Source organism: Scatophagus argus, chromosome 15 (genome assembly GCF_020382885.2).
Source record: "Scatophagus argus isolate fScaArg1 chromosome 15, fScaArg1.pri, whole genome shotgun sequence".
Lineage (NCBI taxonomy): Eukaryota > Metazoa > Chordata > Actinopteri > Scatophagidae > Scatophagus > Scatophagus argus.
Genome location: NC_058507.1, coordinates 6,056,202 through 6,081,058, shown reverse-complemented (window position 1 = coordinate 6,081,058; position 24,857 = coordinate 6,056,202). Strand labels below are relative to the sequence as shown.

The following is a 24,857-nucleotide window of genomic DNA, read 5'->3' as shown; positions in this document are numbered from 1 at the left end:
ATCAGACACTTTGAGGGCCAAAGTTATTCAGCTTATTATCATATATGACAAAAGCTTAAAATCGTCACATGGAAAAAGAAAAACTAAGCTCTAAGCCTTAACTAAGTGCTCTTAAAAAGCAGCATTTATGGCAGAAAGTTCAGCAACACACTTCACATAAACTTGGACTGAGGAGAAAACACCTAAATTAAGGCAACAGGTGGAATCTGGAATATTTTTGGGTTAAAAACAGAAATGAAATTGTGACTTTCTTACGTAACTGCCCAATAAACAGTGATGTGGTCAAGTGTGCAGTCCCCCTGGAGTCCAGACCACCAAGAGTTGCCCCCTGCCTCTTGGATGAATGGAGGCTTAAACATGAAGACAAAAAGCAGCGCCGCCCCTGTCTTGTCCTTATCCTACTATTCAAAAACAGACAGACACCCTCTCCTCCCTGAAACACAGAGAATCAATACAGGCCTTGTTAAAGCTGACCCTCTTAAATTCACTCTATGGGGGCTACAACAAGGCTGTGGGTCCCTTCAGGCTTCACATAAAGAGCTGGTACTTCACTTCAACTGTGCACTCTGTCTCTGAACTTGACTCTCTCGTTTCTCTCTGTGCACCATTTCATTTATTTTCCCTACATCGTTTTGCCAAAAGTCTGCAAAACAAAAATCACAAGAGAACACATAGACTTATTTCAACCTCTTGAGAGATTTAAAACTGTATGAGTGGCAACATTAAAATAATCCTGTTACTTATTATCATTATCACTGTCACACCAAATTAGATCAGTGGATTGTCACTTTTGTGCCATTGTGCTCTGGTTCCGCCACAACCTACTTTCACAGTCTGCAGCACCCTGCAGCACTGGGAAGGAATTTTCTGGCCAAACAAAGCAGTTGAGGTAAGAGACAGGTTGCATTGTTGGAATGGAAATGTACTCCAGGATCAAATGAAGCAGGAGAAAAACAGCCTGGAGATTAAGTGACTGGGTCAGAGCTAAGCGTGCACGCTGGTCAACACACAGAGGACAGACTAAACACCTCCATTAACAGGAAGGCAATTGTCACCAGCAGACCATTGACTGTGTGTGTGTGTGTCTGACCAGTGTAGAGGAAACAGCATCCACAACATGGACAAAAGCCTCACAGTTTACTTCCCTCTCTAGGGGAAAACAAAATGTACAAACAATCTAACAATGAGAGAGGAAAAGCAAAATATAGCTTTCATTCTTGTATAGGAAACAGGTAAAGTCAGAGAGTAAGGAAGGAAGGCTAAAACAAGGCTTTAGGTTTGAAAATGTGGCAAAAGAGCTCCAGATAAGGTAGAGGGCAAAGAAAACGAGGTTCTGCTTTGGCCGAGAGGCAAGACGTATGTCGCTGAGTATACACAAACTGCAGGTTATAATGCAAAGCATGACGTTTTGTAAGAGTCACACACTTTTCTCCCACAATGCAAACTATTTAACCAAGTAGAAAAGGTAGATGTCACAGAAAAGAGGCGGCAGTTTATTGCAAGTCACGGGCTTCTGCTATATTTGAAGCATCTTTTTGTCTCATTTTCTATCATTCAATCACACAAAGATGCATTAACAGAGATTTTGTCTGCATGATATTCTCATCTGCAAACCCCACTATCTTCAAATAAAATGCATTGACTGGCTCACGGCTTCAAGATTCAAATTTCAAGTGATGCAGAGTCAGGGAAAAGGGAGCAGTTTAGTGTACACACAGCTTTAAATTAATACCACCACATTATATGCATGATAGCCATTTTTAAAGCAAGTGGTGACATGCAGAGAAATGTAAAATACTACTTTGGCAACACATCCCAAAAGGAAAGCTGAAATGTGGTGTGTGTCTAACAAAGCTAGGACCAGCTCTCTCGGAGAAAAATTAGGTCTCCTGCAAAACGAGGAATCGGATATAAACTGTGCTTTATGTTGGTTTTGAAACATGGGATGGATATTTTTCCCCAAAGAGGCAGCGTAGTTGGTGGCCTGGAGTGGAGAAAGCAAAGTGAGTGAGAAAGGTTGAGAGAGAGTGGCAATAGTGAAAGAGACAGAATGATGACGACAGGCTGACAAGAGTGAAAAAGCAATGGTGTAATGCCTCTGTAATGAGTTGAGTCCTCTAATCACTGGCTGTGGAAAATACCAATTTCTGGTCTGGGTTTATGTGGCCTGCAATACACTAAACCCTGGAGAAGCATTTATGTGAAGTGTGTGTTCTTAAATGTGTATAAGATGTTGTCAAGGGTGATGGCAAAAGGCCAGACAAGCACAGTGAAGCACTTTGCCACATTTAAAAACTCCAGCTTCTCATGACTTTTGCCAGGTTCGACACAACCAAAAGGAACGAGATGAATTTTCCCTCCACATCTGCTCTCAATGCAAGTACGTCTCTGGGCTCAATGCAAAGACGGGTCACTACAGGCACAAAAAGAAAAGGAGATGCAGCTTTCTTCTGCACTCTCCAAAACTGGACAGCTGCAGAAGAAGCAAAGGGTCCTTTGGTTCATATCCCACGCTTTGCATCTAGGTTACACAAACACAACAGCTGGGCCCTGGGCAAAAAACAAATGATTTTCTTTAGACAGAGGAAAAAAAATGTCACTGGAGAACCTTAACTTCCTGCTAGGAAACTGAGTGAGACAATCAGAAGTGAAAGAGGGAGAAATATGAAGAGAGAGCCAGAGTGAGGAAGGGAGGACACAGACAGGGAGACAGAATCACACACAACAAGAAGAGACAGAGAGGAAGCTGTTTGGCCGGAGTTCAACAACGCTCTCGTTTGTCACACTTGGACAGAATTTGTAGGTCAAATTAGCATCGAGGGGTTAGAGAGGCTGCAAGAGAGGGAGGGTGGAGGGACAGTGATGTGCAGGCCCAAGCAGATAGGCTGCTCTTCATTACTCAGGCCTCCCTGCACATGGGAATGAAGGACGGTGGGAAAAAGAGGAACAGGGGTCAGGAAAGTGAACAAAAAAATGAAAGCGGGGGGCTCTTTGTGGCTGTGCATTCTATTTTTCAGTATGCACTCCTATTGCAACTAACACCGGGCAAAGGCTAGACTCAAAACAAATAAATAAAACCATATCTGGACAGAGTTTGGGGATTTGCTACTCCTCCCCAAAGCACAACAGTGGAGCTGCATGTTGCACTCCTTATAGCTGGGCTGGAAATGAGTTCTCCAGCTTTCAGACTGAAGGGAGCCTTTTGTGTACAGTGGTACAGCAAAGATTCCTTCACTGGGGAATACAGTGGTGCAGTATCACTAAAGTTTGACATGAACTTTAGGCTATTCTTGTTAGACACATCTAGACTTCTGTCATCTGTCCCTCAGGACTGCATTATTGTATTTCAGTTTTGGGTTACTCAGATACATTTCTGTTTCTACTGACAGATGATGGCACAACTCAGAGTGCACATACATCAACAAAGGCCGCAAAAAAATTCTAGATATTTTAACAATCAAAAATATTGATTCTAGATGGATCAAATGAATAATCATGGGATACACATGACATATTTATTTAACTAAGGAATATGCAGCTCTGTCAATACACCTCTAATAGTGACGTGATTTGTCATCGGTAACACATGCGTTGTCTTACTTGCCGTACTAAAATAAAAATACGACACAAACGGCAATTAGAGGTGAACACAAAGATGGTTTCTTCTATCACTTATGGCAAAAAAAAAACATACGTCCTGCAAAAATATAGAGAACATCCAGTAAGCCTGCCACGATTGGGTCACATAAAACAAGCAATTTTAATACATCAACTCTAGAAAATTATAATGGTCATTTAGGTCTACCTAGATAAGCAGATCTATTTCAATCAGTTAACAAGAGATCTGAATTTGGCACAGAGATCACCTGTTATGATTTGTTAATATGAGACAGAATGAACAGCTTCTGCTTGTCTGTCTGAGACAAGTTTCCTGCACCTTTCTGCTGCACATCTGTCTAAGCACATTTAGTGTCTCTTGTCACAACTCCCTTTATCCTCTGCCTTCATGGACAAAAAGCAGCAAGTCTGTCCATAAATCACAGGTGTTGTTCCTGTATCCATATGGCACAGATCTCATATTTCTCTGCTGACAGCATGTGGGTTATTTGAGTCCCGTTTGTAGTTAATTGAAACCACGCTGAACTGAACTGGTCTGGACTGTGTTGGAGGGGAGGGGGTAAATGCTCACGTGTGTGTAGAAGATTCTTCTCATACACAGAAGCTTTTCTTTCCTCAGTTTGCAGCGCCACTGACACACAGACCTAGAAACACTGCAAGTATAATCGAATCACAAGCTGCATCGACAGAGAGGAGGAGGAGGAGGAGGAAGAGGAGGGGAAACCCCCCCTGCAAGCTGACTCTTTTTGGCAATAAAAAACAGCATTGTGCTCTGAGACGAATCCTCAGCAGTGACGTCTATGTAATGAAATTTAACTGCGAAAAATCACTTGGTGAGGCAGCTGTGAGTTTGGCAGGGGAGAGCCAGGGGCTGCAGAGGCACAGTGGACCCCCTGCCCATCTCCCCTCTTCCCCTCCCCTCCCTCTGCTCCTACTCTACCCGAGGAATTCACGTTCCCACTTTCTCTTTGTCCCCAATCAGTTTCTCTTGCCATCCCTGTCTCAATCCCCTGCTTCTATTTCACTTTCCTCTCCCATGGTTCTTACTGTCAGAAGCAATAAACAAGCTTGAGGCTTTGTGTTATTAAACAGTGGAAAAAGCTGTTTATTAGCTGAATATCTACTAGGCCCAAAACAAAAGCGGCATTTAGACAAATAGTCCCAGTTCTCTCCTGCATTAATTCAACAGCTTGGTCCCATTATGGATTATCGCTCTCTTTCAAAATCCTACTTCTTCTCACCTGACAGAGCTCCCTTGCTTTCTCTCTGCTCAACCTTCTTCTAGAAACACTTACAAACCTAAGAACTTGGCCTCCCATTGGGTAATATGAGCTTCTTTCTTGTAGGTTAGACCTCATTAACAAGAATGCAACAGCGTCTGCATCCCAACGTATCCTTTACACCACCACATGTCTGTCCACTCTCTCACTGTAACAGTGTGTGAGGAATGAAACAAAGAGTATCAGTGATGCATGGCCATGTACAGTTGATGGCACAGTGCAGTGAGCGAGTGGGGAGTGAAGTACAGTTGCTGGGCTGCCAGTCTCTGGGGGGCCCTGGGTGTGGTGGGATACTACTGGACTGGAAAGGCAGGAATTAAGATCCATTTTCTTCTTGTCCCATTCCAGTACAAGCTCAGATTGTCTCAGTCTCATGGGGACTACAGTGCAAGACGAATTCAGGGCAAGTCCCTCTCTTCCTTCTCTGAGAAAAGAAAGTATGTTAAAATATATTTCCAAAGTAGAACCCATGAGAAAATGAACTGCTGGCGAAAACAAAGGTTGGATTGGGCCTTCTTGTAGTCCAACATTTAGACGGGTATGGTCGTTAAAAACTCTGTCATAATCCATTATTACCTGTCATAATGAGACATAGCCTATTTAAGAGCGTTTCATTTTTGAAAACAAATCGATCACAATAACATGACATACAAAACAAACTTGCAGATTATGCATTTTTAAGGGAATGGGGAGAAGAGATGAACAGAGTTGCTCCCTCAACATTAGCTGCTGCTGGCTGGTAGATGTTTATTAGTTGTTTGTCCTTCATCCTGTCTGTTTCATCTCGTTTATCAACCACATTCCAGGTGAGACCAAAGACGCCACCAACTGGACAGGGTGATCTATTACAGGTGGTCTATATGTATTTGACAGTGTTGTACATGAAATACTAAAGGTTTGGGTAGATCAGCGTTCTAATTAGTCAAAATGACGGACGACATAATTGTCAGATTTTGTTACCTGAATGTAAGACTGGAAAGAGCCGAAACAACAGTGTGAGAAATTATCATCAATTCCCCAAGTTTTGGTTGTGAATAACAAATCCGTCAACTCAAGCAGCTACTTGGACAGACTCTTCACTGTTCTAAAAAAGCCATCTGTCTGACAAAATAGTTGGAGTTACTGTTGAGTTATAGACTCCACCTGCCACTGTTAATCCATTAATCTGGCTCGCTGCCCCAAAACACAAACACAGCATTTTCTGCATTTTACATCAGGCACTGTGCCTTTAAATGTACAAGAGAAAAGCCAAATACAAATATTTTCAACTGTGATGTGATTAGCAAACGGCTGACGTGGTCATCTACAAGATTCTTTGATAAAGACGCAATTCTTGGGCGTCTCGTGCAGGAAAAGAGGTCAGATTAAAAGCCAGTGGCTCTGTCCTTTCGCCCACCACGAGTCAACAGAGAAATGTCTTGTGGCAACCAGGCTACTGTGACTGGACACAATTCTGCTGAAGACAGTGCCAGAAAGGGAGGGGGGGAAAAAAGAGAGGAAGAAGTGTTGTGTTGTCTGTTGCTTTGCAGTGTGTAGGCAGTGACAGTCCTGTCTTTCTCAAACGCATACAAAGGCATCTCTGACATGAAAAAGAGACAGGCAGCGAGGGAGTGGCAGAGAAGACAAACCCTGAGGAAAAAGGAGAGGAGATTTAACAGTAAAAATAAGGGTGCAGCTATTGTGTTGAACAATGAAAACTTGATGGAAATGCAAATTAATAACAAGACAACATATCTAAAAAAACCCAGAGCACTCTATATGAACAGGCTTTGGTGACATTTCCTGTAATAGAATTAGGCACCACCTCCTCTTGATCTGGAGCCTGTCTCATGTTCCAGCAACACCCTCAAATCAAAGCAACAGAAAGATATCTAATTGGCCAATCAAGAGCCTGGACATGAAAAGCAAGCTGATTCTAGTTACGTCATGACAAGCAAAGAGACTTCTGGGTAACAGACAGAGTTGATATCATATCCCCCGAGTGGCCTTTTGTGTAAATATACAACAAAACATACACAACCCTCTTGTTGTGGTTTGTGTACAAGAACAAAGTTTCCTCTGGACTCTTTTCCTGGTACGGTGGTTGTGTTTGCCCAGTGTCAACTCGTGGCCAATGTCTGGATTGGCACGCACTACTTGGTCTCCACCCACAGGACATGACATGAAACCAAGAAAAATCTTTCGGCACTGCTGCCCAAATTACTACATGTCAAACAAGATCCTCTGAGGGCAAACCTCACAGTACCGGCTGCAATACTACACTACTCCACTCTCAGATTAACAAACCGTCATATAAACAGAACAAATGTGGTTATAAGCACCCCTCGTTGTGCTGGCTCTCCTGTCAGAATCTACTCTCATATCTATCTTTAAGAGTACGAGTCAAAGCACTGTTTATTTTTGAGATATTTCCACTAGGACAACCACAAGGATGAACCACAACAGCCACCTCAGAAGAAAATTGGGTCGGAGGCAGAAAACTGTATGTTAACGCTGATGTTGTAACACACTGTGGAGGCGCCTTTTCAGTCATTATTCAGGCTGTGCCCCATATCATGTGTAGGAGTTCATGTTTAAACAGCAATCCTGCCTTACCTGGAGTCAAGCTCAATAGCTGGACAGTACAATTTCTATAAACACAGTTATCATTACCTCCTCCTGCGAGGCATACTGAGGGTCTGCAGGGTCCACCGACCAGTAGCAGTAGTCAAAGCGAAACTCCAGAAGCTTCTCCCTCGAATCCACGGCACCATCTGTGCGTCCATCCAGCTTCAGTGGAGGAAAACGGAAGACGAAAACACATAAGGATTCTTTTTCACATTCCCTTTCTTTTTTAATCTGACATACATCATATAACAACAATGCAAAAAAAAAACAGTATAAATACTAAATAAATATTAAATTCAAAGTATAAAAAGACAACATGTTCTTACATCTAATAACATGAGAACAAAAGAATAATAAATAATTAAATACCACTGACTAAAAACACATACTATGGCTTCTGTTTATTGGACTGCTGTGGTGTGGAATTGCAAGCAAGCTGTTTCCATTCATTAGCAACACATTCAGTCCTCCTCTAGTTCTTTAGCCGCCTCACTGCATTAACACTGAACACCTTTCTGCTTACTGCGAACTGAATTGAGGAAAGACAGCACAGCACAGCACAGCATCTGGGCTTGTCCAGGCACAGCAGATGAAGAGAGAAGAGAGGATCTAAACATTTCTTCCAATCGCTGCATTCAACCTGGAGAACCACACCGCTAACTCTGACACTAACGCTGCTGTCTTCAACCTGTAACGTTCATTTTATGCATGTGACAGAAGGCATATGGTTCGGTTCACTTTCATACTCCATTGCTATTGCACTGGAATTTTTTTTGAGGCGAAATCATGGGATGATTTTTACATTTGGCGGCTGCAGGTTCAGTTTTGCAGCTTCCTGACAGCACAATGTTGTGTAAGGCACCAAACAACGTAATAGTCATTTGAAGCAGGCTGTAAACTGACTCAACAACAACACCGTTGATCAGATGGTCTGACTACCAGATGATTTGATTGGTCACCGCAGCGTGACATCAGGTGGCGTTTTGGAAACCCCTGTGGGCCACACCACCTCAGACTCAATGCATTACCCACACTGAAAATGAATGGGAAGACCACTGATCTGATCTGACTGAGGCCTTTGGCAACACTAAGCTCTGGTTATCAATTTGTTCACAGCAATTGGTTTTCCTGAAAGCATGACTGTTTAACCTCCCCAGCATTCAACAATGCCTTGTAATGTTTAGGATTAGCCAAGAGCAACACTGACCACATGCAATTTTGTCATCTCATGTTTTACAACCAATCAAGGGAAAACTGACTAATTATAAAACAGTAACCTCTAACCCTAACCCTTTTCCTTGGTTCACACTCTTGAATTAAGTTCAGTAGGTCTTTATGGCTTGTACTACTTGATGTTTGTAAGTTAACCGTATGTTTATTGTCCTTTAAAGCCCACCCTTTTTTTTCCTTTCCGTCTCAGATCCTCAGAAACTGTCCCAGTTTCCATAAATAATTATTCCCACGAGACCCGCAGAAATCTTCTTGATCATTTTCCATGGCAGAGGGAGGCCATATGTGGTTTCTCTCAGTCACATCATTTGTAACAGATTCTCTCCTCCCCCACCAAATTTCTCTCTCTAAGTCATCTTATTAAGTTCAAATGTAAACAAATGGTGCGATTCTGTAATCTGATCAGCAAAGGTCTTCATATATGTGGGACAAGGTTTGCAGCTGAATGTGAATTCTGAAATGATCTCTATGCTGAATTTACAAACATGTTCCAAATCAGAATTTTGCATCTACAAGTTAGACCCCTCAAATACACTACACAAGTTTATCAGCTAATGCAACGAAAAACATAATGCAACATGTTCCACACCAGAAACTACAGAAATGCTACCAGGCTGTCTGTCTCGAGGCAATGCAGTTCAACTAATCAGACGAGTCCCCTCAGTTGTCTGACGCAGTAGGTTGGTAACGTAGTGAAAGTATCAGCTTTCAAGACTGTATAGCTCACACAGTAATTATTTCCAAATGTGCAGAACCTCTTTAAAAACACACTCTTCTTGTCTTGCAAATAAGACTACGATTATTGATAAAAACCTGGAACCAGATTCCCTGTTAAAGTACTTAACACCAAAACTAATTACATTCATTCTCTTTGTTTGTTATGGGTTGTTTTTGGGCCTCTTGTAAGTCCCTTGGGGTGAATAAAGAATGTTGTAGTGGTGCTGCAGTTTGTAATGGTGTGCAGAGTGTCAGAGAGCATTTGTTTGACAGGAGGGGTCTCCCAGTCTCTCGCTGTAAGTGTGTATGTGTGTGAGCTCAGCACATGTAATAAACAACAGTGACATCAAGCAGGAAAAGGCTGATCCAAGGCTATAAACATCCTGTTGTGAGAGATACCATCTATACACTACTCCCAATGTACCCAGTCCTACCAACAAGCAAAAAGTAACACAAACACAGAGTCAATATTGGACAGAACTGTGCAGCAGTTAGGAGACTTTCAAAAAACCTCACCTTTACATTGCGGACCCTCACAAACTTGTCCTCCACCTGTACTGCAAGCCTTCCTCCATCCGCAATCTCCCTGTGAGCAAGAAGAGAAGCTTCAGTCAACTCTGTAAACACCCATATTTGGAAGTGTGAAGAAATGTGAAGGATGTTTACGAAAAGTGAGAGACCAAATCAGAAAAAAACATGCTTCCTTCAGAGGAGAGAAGATCTAAGTTACGCTATCAGTAATGATCAGTGTCAACCACTCCAAATGCAAACTGGACAGAGATTTAACAAAGGTTTCACTCTGGATTCAACATCCTGCAGATAGATTTAAATAGGTTTAAAATCCTCTTTTTCATGATGTAGATATAATTGAGAGGATGTCCAGATACATTTAGGCTGGTTCCACTTGACTTGAGGCTATCACATGACGTTAACACAATTTATTTGTGTGTGTGCGATCCATGAAATCGCCACCAGTTTCAGATTCAAATGAAAACAGACCCTCACTCACTCCCGAGGCTTCCTCTTACGAGGCATCTTGGGCTTTTTCCACAAGAGACAACCCACAGAAAGCACAAGCATTGTGTGTGTATAAATGCAGGCCAGTGCGTGTCCTCGCATGTGTGTAAAACAAGGTCAGCTCGGCTATGTGAGCTTCGGCAGCTGGACCGAGTACATCTGATGCAACACACGCGAAACTGGAGGCAATCACAACATGGAGCTGAGAGCATTTCGATCTCCAGGAGCGATAATGACGCTGAATGCAGCCTGGAGTGCAAACGCTCCGTGTCTCTGTGCTGAGTTCGGGGCTGACCAGGAGGCTGTTGTAATAGTCAGCTCTCCCTGTGCTTCACCACGCGGGACTCATTCTGCCAACCCCAGCAGTGACCCAACCCAAAACCACCACCCTTCAATCTCAGGCTCAAACCAGCATGGAGGAGAGGAGGCTGGGGTTGGAAAACAGTAAACCTCATAAAAACGTGTTTTCATACAAGCCTAAGACGAGTAATTTCACAATTGGGCTGATATGTTTTTTACACATGTGAGAGGCTGCTTGCACTCTAATGGGGGCCAACTGTGTCCCACTGGTCAACTAAAACAAAGAGCAACACAATCCTATGCCTGGCTGAATGAGGAATGCAGCTGACCAGGCTGGTGTTAATGTTATCTCGGTCACACAGCACAGCAGGCCCTTATTTAAATATGTAAGTGAGGAAATACATCCTTCTTAAAAAAAAAACAAAAAAAAAACAGAGAAGATCAAAGGACAGTAAGACTGTCTGAACCAGAAATCTGGAAGTACAGATTTGCATGACAGTGAACATTATGTATAAGAAATCTTTTTGTTATGCAAAACACCAGGAAGACTGGTTAAAAAAAAATCATTGTCCAGCCCTTCACAGCCTGAATAATGCTTTGTTACGGTACTGTAGTGGCTTTCAGATAAAGAACCCCCTGCCAAGCATCCTGGAGTTCAATGCAATTCAATGTACTTCTACAGAACTTAAATATTCTACATCGCCAGACCCCGAGGACCTGTGATTCAACATGTTGTAGCAATTTGCCAGTTAATGTAAAGGGGTGCTCCAGTGGAGCACAGTAACTTTACAACCTCCCCATGTTACATTACTACTCCAACAGAACAGCAGACTCCACAGGACTGTAAAAACAGAAGGAAAACGTTTTTCTCCAAAGTGCCTCTCGCTAAACAAAGGGAACACTTTTTACTTAGAAACCCAATAGAGTTGCGGAGATTATTTGATCAGCAGCAGAAAAATAAATACATACAAGCATGAACGACATCTTCTTTCCTTTGTTTCATGTTATGAAATCAACCTCATCAATGCTGTTGTTTCACTGATAGAACAAACATACCAATGGTAGGTTGAATTTTGGGAAAATGTGCATAAGGTGTTTATAATTTCCATTGGATGGAAAGGTGCAGCTATGAAAAACATGGGATCTTGGGTTGAACATGAAAGGATTCACTTAAGGCTTCACTTTTACAAGCCAATGCTTAATACACCATATATCTGGTGCAACTTCCATTTATTTTTAATGTTGATTAAAAATTTGTCTGTACGCAAGATTTACCTGAACCCAAGGTGACACTTTGAAATGGCTTGTTTTATCCCACCAACCATACAACACCCAAAGACATTGATCTTACAGGGCAGAAAAGCACACATCTGAGAAACACACACCAGCAAATGTTCAGTATTTATGTAAACGTCAGAATGGCTCAAGAAACTGATCGACAAAAAAAATTCTGATTCATCAATTATCTGTTGATTGACAAATTAATCCAACAGATGTTTTGATTGTGTTCTTTTTATAATCTTCAAAGCTAACAGAAAAACAGAAGAAGAATGTGAATGTTGGGTAAATACTTGAAATTTTTTTAAATGAGCTTAGATAACTGGTGATAGTTTCCATTATCTCTGTACAGTATTACTTGACTCTTTCAATACTTCCTCATCATTCATACAATCATACTTGCACAGGTGTTTTGAATACATCACATTTAATTTCTAATTGTACACCATTAGCCTAATGGCTGCTGTGTGTACACAATCGGCTGCAGTTAAGACACTTTAAAACCTAATCTAGCCCAACCATTTTCCTTTTGTACATCCCTCAGCACCACACACACTTACTGCACACAACAACTGACAGCCACAGTTGTCATTATTCACCATGTGCACCTCCTGCACAGAGTTTTACCAGCTAGCTAACCAGCTAGCTTAACGTTCTCTTATAACTGGTGATAAAGTAAAACAGACAGTACAGCTAATAAAAACTGAGAGGCGCAATGCTGTGAACGCAACAAGCATCAAACAGACATCAACAACACAGCGGCTGGCAAAAACGGCTCTGACAAAAAGTCAAACACGGAGGCGACTGCAATAAAGCAGCTCTAATAATGTCCATTTATCAAGCCGTTTAACTAGCCTCACGTTAGCTAACAGAGACAATTACCGCTAGCTAACTTTAGAACTTACCTTGTGTTAAGAGGGCGGACTCGAATGGCAACTTTAACGTTTGCCATGACGCCTTAAGGACGATTTTACACACAACTCAGCAGTTGAATAACTCGGAGCTGGAGTAAATCAATTATTCCCCGTTTGAACATACTGAGTCTTCTGGCATTGCTGTACAATAAGATAAAATAAAATAAAAAAAACGGAAGAAAACTGTCCTGCCGCCCGCTGCTCATGTCATCTCTGCCGGCTGGTCGCGGGTTTAACCGCCCGCCGCGTCTCTCCAAAAAACTCTTAACACAAGAACTAAAACTTCCTGCTGGACTGAAAGGGAGGGGAGGGAGGAGAGATGCTGCTGTATCCCGCCCGCCCACTACGCCATATTCAAATCCTTCTGCTTGTCTGTTGTTATTTAAACCCCTCACTACTTCAAGTGTGAAACTGGGATTTCTACTTTATATGATTCTGAGGTCTATTTCAGTGATGTACAACTATCCATTAGTACAAAATAATGACGGCACACAATGCAACACTTAAGCCAGAATACATCTTTATTGTTATATTTTTAATTTTAAGGAAACATAAAAAAAAACATCTTTCAATTTAAAAGCAGCTGGGGATAAAGCCTCGTTCAACATGAACAAAAACACAATCACAAACGCAGTCTTGCATTCATGGTAGACACATGCAGTCACTAGTGAAGGCGGTCAAAGGCAGAGTGTCAAAGTGCTATACTAAAATCAACATATTTATTCCCTCTTATGGGTCTAAAAACCAACAAAGAAAATCTGAATTTTCAGTTCATTTTTAGCAGCTCTCTCAAACTATGGCTTATTTGAAGAAACATCACATGTAAAAAATTGGGACAATAATTATGTTTTATTAAATGTACCTCTTAGGAAATGAAGCTACTCAGTTTGAGTCCTAGGATGCAAAATAAAAAAAAAACAAAACGTTCATTTTGATGCCGACCCTTCCTCTGTTATACTCTTGATCTAGTGGTATTTCCCCTTCAGACACAATCGTTAAGCAGGTTCGTTTGCAGGAAGGCTCGACAGACCTAAGCTGTGAGATGCTGTGGTCCCGGGCTACTTCTGACTGGCAGGGCTTTCTGTTTCTCACCCGCGCCTCAGCAAAAGAGCAGAGGGATTCATGAAAGGCTGCTGTCACTTCACAGGTGGAGAACAAAAGTCTGAAGATTGCAAAGTGTGTGTGCAGAGGCTGACTGTGGAACAGCTTTGATGGGCTCTGCAGCACATCGTGCACATCTGATGCAACACTCGAAACACGATCGACAACGAGAAGTCAAGCAGAACCGTCTCTGTCTTAAGCAGCGCACTGACAGACGTGACATAAAACACTGTGGTGACCACACAAAAGATGCTGTGGGTGACTGGGTAGTATCATTGTTGTCATGTAGCTCCCTCTACTGTCTGTTGTGAGACCTGCAGCATGTCCATGCGGCTTTGCAACTCAGCCACAGGCAAGGCGGGTTTAGTGCTCTGTGACCGCACCTGAAAATTTTCTATCAGCTTCTGAAATGACAGAACAAAGGGAGCAAGAAAGAGAGAGAGATGAAAAGAGTCAAAACAGGTCACATCACTGATAAAGGAAATAATTCCCAAGGAACACATGATGACAAGAACACAGGGAACCTCTCACCGCTGGCAAGGCCAAGTTTGTTAACTTCTTCCAATGAGATATGACTTCTTCCTCGCTCAGGACCCCTCTGTCAACCAGCTGTCTGACCAGGAACAGGTAGTTGTTCCACTACAACGACAAAGGAATGCATTTGAAAAGGTTAAAGATTGCGGAGTCAAACAACTTTCAAGGATGTTAAAAAAAAAAGGTTAAATATATACACATAGAAAAGATTAAAATTCAAAAAAACATAGAAGGTATGCTGGTGGTTGACTTGTTCAATTCAGGGAAAGGGACATTTGTTACAGGTGATATCCTTCTCTTTTGTCCCTCCATTTTTGTCTGTCTGTACTATCAGCTGTCCAACTGCAGCAAAAAAGGTTAAAAAGTTTATATTAAAAAGCCTGTCAAATGTCTGAATAAGAAAAGAAACCAAAGAAAAACAAAGATATCTCATCATAACAACCTAACACTGATAAAAAAGGCTCCTTTTGAGTGCCAGCTGATGATCAAACACACAGGTCTAAAAGCTAAAAGCAGTTGTCGTAGCATCATTAATTTAATACTTCTGAGTCAGTCAAAGCAGCAGTGGTAGACGTACCTCAGTGTCGCTGGCCTTCAGCACAGCTGTGACAGTGAGTGGGGTGAAAAGCAGGTGCAGAGGGGTGGAGGAACCGCAGTCTCTTTCCCACAGCTCAGCAAGCTGCTCCAGCAGCGCTCTGACAGGAGGTTCTGACCCTGAACCAGGACCCACCACAACCCCATCACCTCCGCTGCACCCTGACAGCGACAACACCGGCAGCTCTGCAGACACTAGGTGCGCACACACACACACACACACAAAACAGGCACTCAGGTTTGTACACGGCTGTCGACTGTGCTTTGTGCTGCCTCCGTTTCAGCTGCACAGGGATATTTAAATAACATCACTTATGAAGCAGCGGCACTTATGGGAATTAAGCAGTTTACACTTGACCCTCTGCATGTCATAAAGACACACTTTCCCTTTAATTAAGAGTCTTTCATTCACAGCCTGCACTCTCTTACCCAGTTTACAAGCCAGCAGGACTGTAGTGTTCAGCAGCATCTGCTCTGACACAGCAGTTGAGAACTAAGCGAAGAGACAAGAGGAACAGAGTGTGATGAATACTGGCAAAAATCAGCACATCCACCAAGTGTTGTTTTCCTGCACTTGTGTACCTTTCTGCAGGCCAGGGCGTCTCCCACTCTCTGCAGCAGCCTTGTGATCTGAGAGCCACTTGGCAGCTCCTCATCAGTCCTGGGGCCTACTGCAATACTCAGCAACTCCTACATTAAAAGTTACATTTATGTAGAAGCTCAGACATCATTCAATTCTACTTCAGTGAGAAACTAAAGGTTTATTCTTTGAAGATGCACGCTGTCATGAAGAAAACAATAATACTTTAACCAAAATGTTTTTTCCCCAGACTACCAACATAACAGTGAAGTACAGTGCCGCATCTGTAGCAGCTCTGATTCCTCTCATACCTTCATCTCAATGAGGATGTCAGAGGGCAGTGAGGCACCGTGGCTGCAGTGTGGAGGACAGGATGCCACTCTCCCACTTCCTTGTTTCCTCTTGGGAGTAGTCGACTGCTCCTGGGTGACCAGCTCAACCACAGCACCTTCCAAATTCCCCGAGTCTGGAGCCACTGGACTTCCTACAGCCTTCATCACACGATCGTACCTGCTCTTCCACTCTCGTCTGATCAGGGCTGGCGGTTAGCAAAACAGGAAGGAAATCTTAGATGAATGTCCTCACCGTACCTTCACGTCCCTGTTTATTTCTTTTGATCTAACATGGAAATTATGTACTATAACACAATCCCAGCAGCACTGAGGGCTTTAACATTCAGTTCGTTAAAGATCTGCTGCATGCACACAAATTCAGGACATACAGTATCATCATCCTTAGAGAGTTTAACTGAGCTCTATCACAATTTAATCTGCAAAACAATGAATCCATTTCTGCCTTCATGAAAATCTACTTGCAACATTAAAATAGAGATCCACTGACCCGATTCATTCCTGGGAATTTTACTTTGTTTTTTTGGGGGGAGGTTTGTCAATGTGAGGGTGCACCAGCTCTGTTTTTAGTGTCAAAGCAGTCTCTGGCTTCAAGCTGCCTTACATATAAATTAGCTATAATTAAATTTGTGAAAAAGGGAGTAGCACTGAATAGTATTGGAGTAGTATCAACAGATATTCTGAGTAGAGGATTCAGAATCCGAAAAAAAGAAACTGAATCGAAGCATCCCTGCATTAAAGCTGTTGATCAACATAATTTATGGCAACAATCAAAGTATGTCTGGTTTCAAATTATGAGCTATGGAATGGAACACACATATCAAATACATTTCATTTTCCGATATCACACTTAAAAGGATGTGGACTGTAGACTGTAGCCTGCGGTGGAGTGCACATAATTTGTATTTAGCACAGCAGAAACAAGCATAAGCACAAGCACGATGAATTAACTACCTACCTGTGATGTTGGCCGAGAGCCAGCTGCAGGCCTTTTCTGTTGCAAGACGTTTGGTGATGTTTTCTGAGGTGGTCAGGACCTGCAGAGACAAAGAGGGCACAAAACATGGGAAACACGGCTTTGTTTGTCTGACTTTGTTCTGTAGATTGTCACACTTGAATTATTTTTTGACATGACAGTTTATCATTTTTACAGGACTTACAGCAGGGGAGGTCTCATCTGGGAGCAGAATTCTTATGGCCTCAGGACCCTTCTCACAGCAAAATCTGCAGAACAACATGAAACTGATTACCTTAAAGAAGAGATTACCAAACAGAAGTGAACTGAAACACAAACGGCCATTGAAAAGCAAAGATGTTGTACCTGGTGGCTTTTGCCAGGGCCTCCAATCCCACGACACACAGCTGAGCGCAGATGGACTCGTTCAGTTTTGAAGGGTTTGCATTTGGCGACTCCAGTCCATCTCTAAGCATCTTCTCACCTCGCTCCACCAACTCACTTACTAATGTTGCCCTGTTGAGTAACAGACAAACAATAAAAAGTTCCATCATTTTTTCATCATGCAGACTGCTGAACAGTTAATAGCCTCTTAGGCAGGCAACCACCCAAAGTTGCAGGCTGACTGACTGCCATTCCGAAAGTACTTTTAAATTCTAAAACATAATTTGGTAGAGGGCTGGTGGAAGTCAAATAAAGAAATGTGATACAGCTGATTTAGAAACTTGTGACTTGGAAATTCTGACATCCACGACTGCTCCTGTGCAGTTCTCAGATCCATCCCTCCCTCTTAGCTCCGTGATACGTACTTCATATGCTTGACGGCGTTGGAGCCGACTCTCTCCGCTACAAACTCCACGGTGCGACGCAGTGACGGAGGCTGATTGTGAAAGAAGGCTTGCTCAAGGTCCACCTGCGACATGTAAACGATTGATTTAAATACTCGCATGCAGGCAATTCAGAGATGTCATTCCACATTTCACTTCACTGCCTCGACTGCTGACTCACCTGCAGTTTCTGCTGCGACCTGTTGGCAGCTGGCATATCCCTGAGCTCGGCAGAAGTGGGGGTGATCTTGCGGATGATCCCTCCACTCTTGGCTGTGCTTCCAGACACAAAGGCAGCCAGGAGTTTGCGGAACTCACCTGGACAAGATAAAAACAAGGCAGGACATCAATCCACAGCTTAAACAAGTGCTGGTTACTTTGTGGCAAACATATTCCCACCAAATGTGACACAGGCTTTTAACTCACTGCTACAGAGAATTTAAAAAGTGTGGCCTTAATCCAGGTTCTACTCACCAAGAAATGGACAACATGTATAGAGGAGCTGCTGATCCACCAGGGGAATACAATCCTACAAAAGAACAAGAAAAGCATCAGCATAAATGAAAAAGCAGTAGCGGTCATTTAGGACAAGTAGTGAATTTCACTTACAAGCCCTGCGGCGGCTGTGCTGCTGTCCTCCAGCTTGGCCACCTCAGTGAACTCACTGGTGAAGAAAATGTCCTCAGGAATCACTGGGATCTACATGAGTTCGACAGATCAAGTTTAATTGGCTGTTAAGTGAAAAGCGAATACGACTTTCAGAAAAACACAAAAGTGAGCACAGTAGATTTTTTTGTTCGACAACACAATATACAGAAAAACAATCGATCGGGTCTCACCTGGAAAAGCCAACCCAAAACAGACACCATGAGTAGCTTGTTCAGGTAACACATTTCTCCACATCTGCCAAGCAGCATTCTCCTACAAAGCACACAAAAGTAATATTAAACAGTGAAGCAGCAACATAGAAATAAAAATAGTGGCATGAGGTTCTTTAGACGCATCTGATTTTTCTTTTGACATTTTACTGTTACAAGGAAGAAATGCATAAAAACAATATCAGCACAGAAGAAGTGGAGCTCTTCTGTCCATTCTTTGACAATTTTTTTTTTTACCTGTACAGGAGAAGCAGTGTGCCTAATGCAGATCTATAGCAGAGCAGCAGAGGACCAATGAAGTCCAACATGGAGAGGAACTCCACCAGCCAGGGCACAGTCAGGATGGTGCGCCTCCTTTTCATACTGTTAGTCAGCAGAGCGCACACATCCAGCACTGGAACACTCTGAGGGACCAACAGAGTTTTCAGTGAATTCCTGGCATCACACATGCATTTAGATCAGTACATTTTAGAGCTCTCTTAGTGAGATACAACTAACACAGCTGCAGGAAAATAATCCTTCAGGATGGTCTTCACCTGTTCTATTTCAAACTGGTTGCAAAAATTAAATAAAGCCTCTTTTTTTCAACCCACACCTTGCTGCGCAGGGCTATGGCAGCCTCCTGTATTTCCCTGGATGGTCTCTCAGATGTTTGGTAAGGAAGAAAGGAAATGAATCCCAAAAACTTAGCCAGAAGACGAGCGAGGAGAAGCACTGAGGTGAACCGCTGCTTCTCATCCTGATAAGTTGGAATGGAGAGAGAAGGACGGAGGGTTTATACGATAATGAACTGCACGTCTGTCAGACTATTTCTGAATCAAGTCTGTAATTTTACACTATCCACACTGTTCTCGTTGTCCTGGTCGTAAAATTAGCTTGATCCAAACTGACAGGCCACTTCAAGCAAAAAACAAATCAGTGACACTGACATTTTGATAACATCACTTTGTTTGATTCTGATAGCAAACCTGCTGCTCCATGTCCCCGTCTCCCTCCTCCTCCTCCTCCTGCTCTCCCTCCCCGATGGACGCTGGAGGGCTCAGGATGGACACCTCATTCAATTGGAGGAGCTGCTGACACAGGCTGTCCTGCAAGTGCTGGTTCAGCTGGCAGCTGGTGCACAATATGTAAGATGCATTAGAGAGACAACAGACACTGTTTTTGTCAAGTAAAATGTTTAATTAGGTTCAAAATGGTCATCTGACAAATGAAAAATAACTTGCTCAGAAAGTAAAAAAAGTACACAAAAAGAAAAGAGTTATTATCAACTTATATAACTGATAATGAAGAAGTAAAAACATATACAACATAACCCAGCCTTTCACGAAAAGACTGGAAGAACTACTTTGTCAGCTTAAGCAGCTCTGAAATAAATTTACTTCTTTAATGTTAGGAGTAAATTTTATAATGTTGATATGATATAATGTAATTGGAAGTATTGCCTTACCAGCTAGCTGTCTGCAGGAAGTCCCTGAAAAACTCCTGATGACCAGGAAAGGATGGAGGAGGGCATGGACCAACAACCCCATGAGGCTGAATGAGACGCTCCTCGAGACGCTTCAGACGCCCCAAACTGTCGGCTCCCAGCATGCCTAGCAGGTCGGCATCGGGAGTATCCCCAGGAGAACTGTTCACACGGGGGCCTTTACACATCTAAAAAACAATGGTGGACTTGTTCTGCCAACTCTGTGCAATATGCCACGCTGTCTCATGGAGAGGACAGCAAATCAGAAAGCAGCTGAGGTCTGTGTCTGAAAAGAATTTGTTAGAATTTGGGAGTGTAAATGATTTGCCACAATCTACCTGAACAAGTTGCTTCAGGAACAGACGGGCAAAATGGGAATGGTTTCCTGCAGAGGTCAGTTGGCTCATCATTCCTCTAAAAAAAGAAGATGTTACAACGAAGGGCACAAAGCAAGCAGTTTTTAAATGACACTTGGTCTATAAACTAAAAACAGACTGTAAATTAGACTTGCCTTATTTTACTACCGAGAACAGAGTCAAAGTTCCATCCCGGCTCCTTGTGAAAGTCCTCCCATTCTCGTAACACCTCATAAAAAATATCTCTGGAAAAAAAGGGGCAAAAACATCAAATGCAAAAGTGTAACTGATGATAAAGTCTAATTCAGCAGTTGCACCTTTTGCTCAGCCTGTTTTCAATCAAGACTTCTCCGCTGTCATAAAAAGTAGTTTTTACTGGACGCACAGTGAGAAGGCAGCTTTAAAAAATAGCAACCAGGTGTGATATACCTTTGCTTTTTGAAGGTGTGAAAGGCCTTGTCACTCCCAAAGTTGGACCGGTTGTCAGTAGCAGGTTCAAACGGGACTGAGTGGATGAAAGTGGAAACTGAAGGAGAAAGCTGGAACACACAAGTAAACAAGTGGTGCAAAATAGTTTTAGTATGTCTGAGAATTACAGATTCTGAAATTTTTTTTAGTGATTCACAAAAGGGTTCCAAGAAGTAAAGGAAGTGGCATCAACAATATATTTACCAACATTTATTGGGGCTGCAACTAACTATTATTTTTATCATTGATTAAGAATATTTGCAGAAATGAAGTGATTAATCATTTGGCCTACAAAGCATCAGAAAATGGGAATGGTAAATACCAGAAAAAGATTCTACTATACTTTCTATTACTCAATGAAAAGTAACAATACTCCCATGTGAAAAGCCAGAACAGTCCAATGCTTGATATTTTTGCTTGAAAGTAATTCAAATGATTCATCGATTATCAAAATAGTTTCAGATTATAGTAATATTAATTTACTAATCAGTTACTTGACCAATTGCTGCAGTTAATAACACAATCTAATAAAGATAGAACATTTTTAGAACAGTATGCTGCATTGCGGCCAATATTTAATATTATTTAATAACATTCTGGCAACAACAAGCATTTATAATCACACAATGCAAGTGTGTTACCTTGGCTGTGCTTCTGTCCTGGGCCTGAGTCAGACGGTCCCTGAGATCTGGCGAGAAAGATGCCACCCTTTCATTCTCTGCCAGGAGACGCAAGGTACACTTGTCCAAATGAGCTACCAACCTGCCAAAAATACATCTTTAGAAATCAGCTAAAGGAGACTGGAAGGGCAGTGTCACTTAAGTATGGAAAAAGGACTATATTCTTGTTAAATTTAGACAAACTGGTACAAATTATAAAACAACTCACTGAAACTGATTCTCCAGAACTTTGACTGCAAAGTACACACAGTTGTGTACCTGTCTCAGGTAACATCTCTCCAGAACATCTGAAAATGTGAAAAAGATGGCTCAACATCAATTCAAATCAAAGTTGAAGAATGATAATGTTTTGATTTTTACAGGACTTAAGTGTTTTAAAAGCTGTTTGCACACCTGAATTCGCTGAACACAAGCTTTCCTGTTCATCATCATCATGAGTGTGAGGAGACCGAGACGTTAGCAACTGCATTACAAAGAAAAGCTCCAGGAAAATATTTGGCACTAGATTTTCTGTAAGACATGAAAACACACACAAATTCATCCTCTGAGATCTTCAGATTTGGTGGTCAGGTCTGAGTTCTTAATTAGTCATTTGTTTTGTTTATTTTTTACTCTCTATAAACATATAAATATCTTTAAAAGCAATAGATAAAATATTTAACATATTCTTTCCTCCATAATGTCTTCACTTAGCACATTATCACCATCTTGTGGTTATGTACCAGAAATGCAGGTGCAGTATAGCTCTGCTAGGACATCAAGGTCCAAAGAGAAGGTGACTTTAGATGGTTCAGGACAGGGTGTCTGCAACTCTGGTGTAACTTTAGATCCCGCCCTAAGTCCTGACTTTGTGGGGGTGCAAGGGTCCAGAGAGGACGGCAGAGGAGAGCCGACCTGCTGGGCTCGCTTTGTCCTGAAAGCAAGAAATTTCTGATTGAGACACAGCAGAGATAAACTGAAGTGAAGAACAAGTGGTGCTCACGTGGAGCCAAAACCGACAAAAAAAAAAAGTGATATTGTGTCATTTGTGTAGAAATCACTTTAAGAATGTCATTATTATAATGACGGTATAGACTAATAATCTTAAAATCTATTTTACATTTATAAAAATCCCTATGGAATACAGCAAGGCACTACTGATCTATAATGTAGAATGGCAAGCAGTAGAAGCCAAGTAGGCACTGGACAGATCAACAGTATAAATCCTCTGGTGTCACCTTTTTCTTCATTCTGCATGTGCACTTACTTTTCCCTCTTTAGCAGTTCCCTCTCTTCCTGCAGGCTCAGAGGACTGCACGCTGTCACTGACCCCTCAAGGGCCTCTACAGCTAATGGGGGGGTAGAAGGTTTACTAAATGGAGTGGAGGTGAAGCAGGTCTTTGGTTTGGAATGTGGCCGCTCTGCACTAACTGGTGTTGGGTTTATTCTTCTAGATGGTTTGGATGACCTGAAGAAAAATGGAAACCGTTAAACAGATATGAAAATCAAGGATGGAGTCAGTTAGACAGTTAGACGGAGACATTTGTTAAACTAAGAGTTGTGTGGACTCACGCAGGTGAAATGGGTGAGGATCCCACAGGAGGGAAGTCTTCCAAGTTGCTTAAGTTGAGCTGCCCCACAGATGGAGGTGAAACCTGCTCACTTATCCTACTATACCCTCCTCCTCTACTTGACCTCCTCCCCCCACTATCCCACCGCCCGATCTCATCACTGTGATGTCCTCCACGTCCTCCTCCATGTCTTCCTTGTACCCCCATTGACATGCTGCCTCCACTTCTCCTGCGGCCCTTCTGTGACTGGAAGTTGGTGCTGGACTGGAGGTCAGGAGGAGAAAGCATGTAGTCCCCCAGACTGATCCTCTGGCCAGAGCGGCGCTCAGAGCCTGAAGGCCTGGAGGCAGGACTCCATGCTGAAGTAGAGGAAGGACTACTGAAGGCGTTGACCCCACTCAGACAGTGAGATCCCGACTGACCAGAAGCATCCCCCTCAGTCCCAGGTGAGACGGAGGAGGCAGGAGAAAACAGCTGGACACGACTGGCACCCCTAGAACCAGCTCCACCACCAGCAGACCTGCAACCCCTCTTGTCAGAGAAGCCCTGTGTCTGTGCAGCAGATCTGTGGCGGCTGGGGGTCTTGGCTGGCGTGGCAGGGCCATGAGTTAGTGCTTCACTGCTCTGCTCTCTCAGGAAGTTTAAAAGGAACGGGACGAATTCTTGCTTGTGAAATGTCACCCCAGATTCAATAAATGCAAGGCTGTCACACTCCTGTTGAAAAGAGATCAAAGTGAACTTTTGAAAAATGAACTGCCACAAATACAGCACTTCTAAAGTTGAAATGGCACAGTTTGTTAACGTTATGAAATCCACGATGAAACTAAGACAAAGAGTAACTAACGTTAGGTCAGTAGCTGTTTTGCTGGGCAGCTTCAAGCATTTATGCATTAAATAGCCTGTTGACCTAGCTAACAATGCACTGACCAACAACTGCTAAAATGCACAGCCGTCTTTGGACAGTAATAATGATAACTGCAGGAAGCAGCTATGCGTGCTATGCAAGCTGACAACGTAGCGTCTCGTCTAGAGTCCATCCCATCCAGGCTGTCACGTTAGCTAAGCTAGCTTGCTAGCCCTCCAGCTAAAAGTTTTGTTTACAATCAGTAGTGAGCAATGTCACCTCAAAAAAACTCGCTATACAAGAGCAAGAGCGTAAGAGATGTCTCACTCATGTGACGCTTGATCGTTTTAGACCAACCTCAACATTCTTTAACCAGTCCAAGACAGCATTAATATCCGTTTTCTTCAACAGAACAGATTCCAAAAGAGCCGCCATTTCTGACCAGCCGCTGCGCGGCTAAAGGAGTGAGCGGCAGTGGGCGGGGTCAACGAGTACGTAACGCGTAATGCGTATGACGCATGTCAACTACGTGGGCGGCTGGCAGATCCTGACAGTCCCAAAGATGTTCTGACAGTCTTCGCCATGCTTCATTAACAGAAGATTTAGAGCAAAATGTTCACCGCACTAAATCAGAGTGATGATAGTAAGAAGTGTTTCTATTGAAGAGTTTAACATGTAGTGCAGCTTGTTAAATTTATGCTTTGTTGTGCTTGT

General features: G+C 42.6%; 2 protein-coding genes across 3 annotated transcripts in view; both read right to left on the bottom strand.

Moving 5' to 3' along the window:
* Window positions 1-13,338, bottom strand: part of stard9 (StAR-related lipid transfer (START) domain containing 9) — a 40,203-nt gene extending 26,865 nt beyond the window's left edge. For both annotated transcript variants that reach the window (XM_046412210.1, XM_046412212.1), the window contains exons 1-3: window positions 12,953-13,338; window positions 9,969-10,038; window positions 7,551-7,667 (exon numbers count right to left, since the gene is read on the bottom strand). In XM_046412210.1, coding sequence (XP_046268166.1) covers window positions 7,551-7,667; window positions 9,969-10,038; window positions 12,953-12,999 — 234 coding nt within the window. In that variant the 5' untranslated portion in view covers window positions 13,000-13,338. The remainder of the gene's footprint in view (window positions 1-7,550; window positions 7,668-9,968; window positions 10,039-12,952) is intronic.
* A 120-nt stretch (window positions 13,339-13,458) lies between these two features.
* Window positions 13,459-24,665, bottom strand: cdan1 (codanin 1). Its single transcript, XM_046412215.1, has 28 exons — window positions 24,501-24,665; window positions 23,301-24,013; window positions 22,996-23,196; window positions 22,472-22,662; window positions 22,143-22,259; window positions 21,958-22,036; window positions 21,711-21,831; window positions 21,031-21,140; window positions 20,757-20,846; window positions 20,584-20,659; window positions 20,228-20,433; window positions 19,749-19,893; window positions 19,376-19,519; window positions 19,018-19,184; window positions 18,742-18,823; window positions 18,512-18,601; window positions 18,377-18,431; window positions 18,084-18,220; window positions 17,885-17,988; window positions 17,442-17,591; window positions 17,281-17,344; window positions 17,079-17,157; window positions 16,082-16,308; window positions 15,773-15,880; window positions 15,620-15,683; window positions 15,174-15,385; window positions 14,594-14,701; window positions 13,459-14,466 (listed from the first exon to the last, which is right to left on the bottom strand). Exons 1-28 carry the CDS (start codon window positions 24,576-24,578, stop codon window positions 14,344-14,346), a joined length of 4,041 nt encoding a protein of 1,346 aa, XP_046268171.1. The 5' UTR covers window positions 24,579-24,665; the 3' UTR covers window positions 13,459-14,343.
* Between the last annotated feature and the right edge of the window lie 192 nt (window positions 24,666-24,857).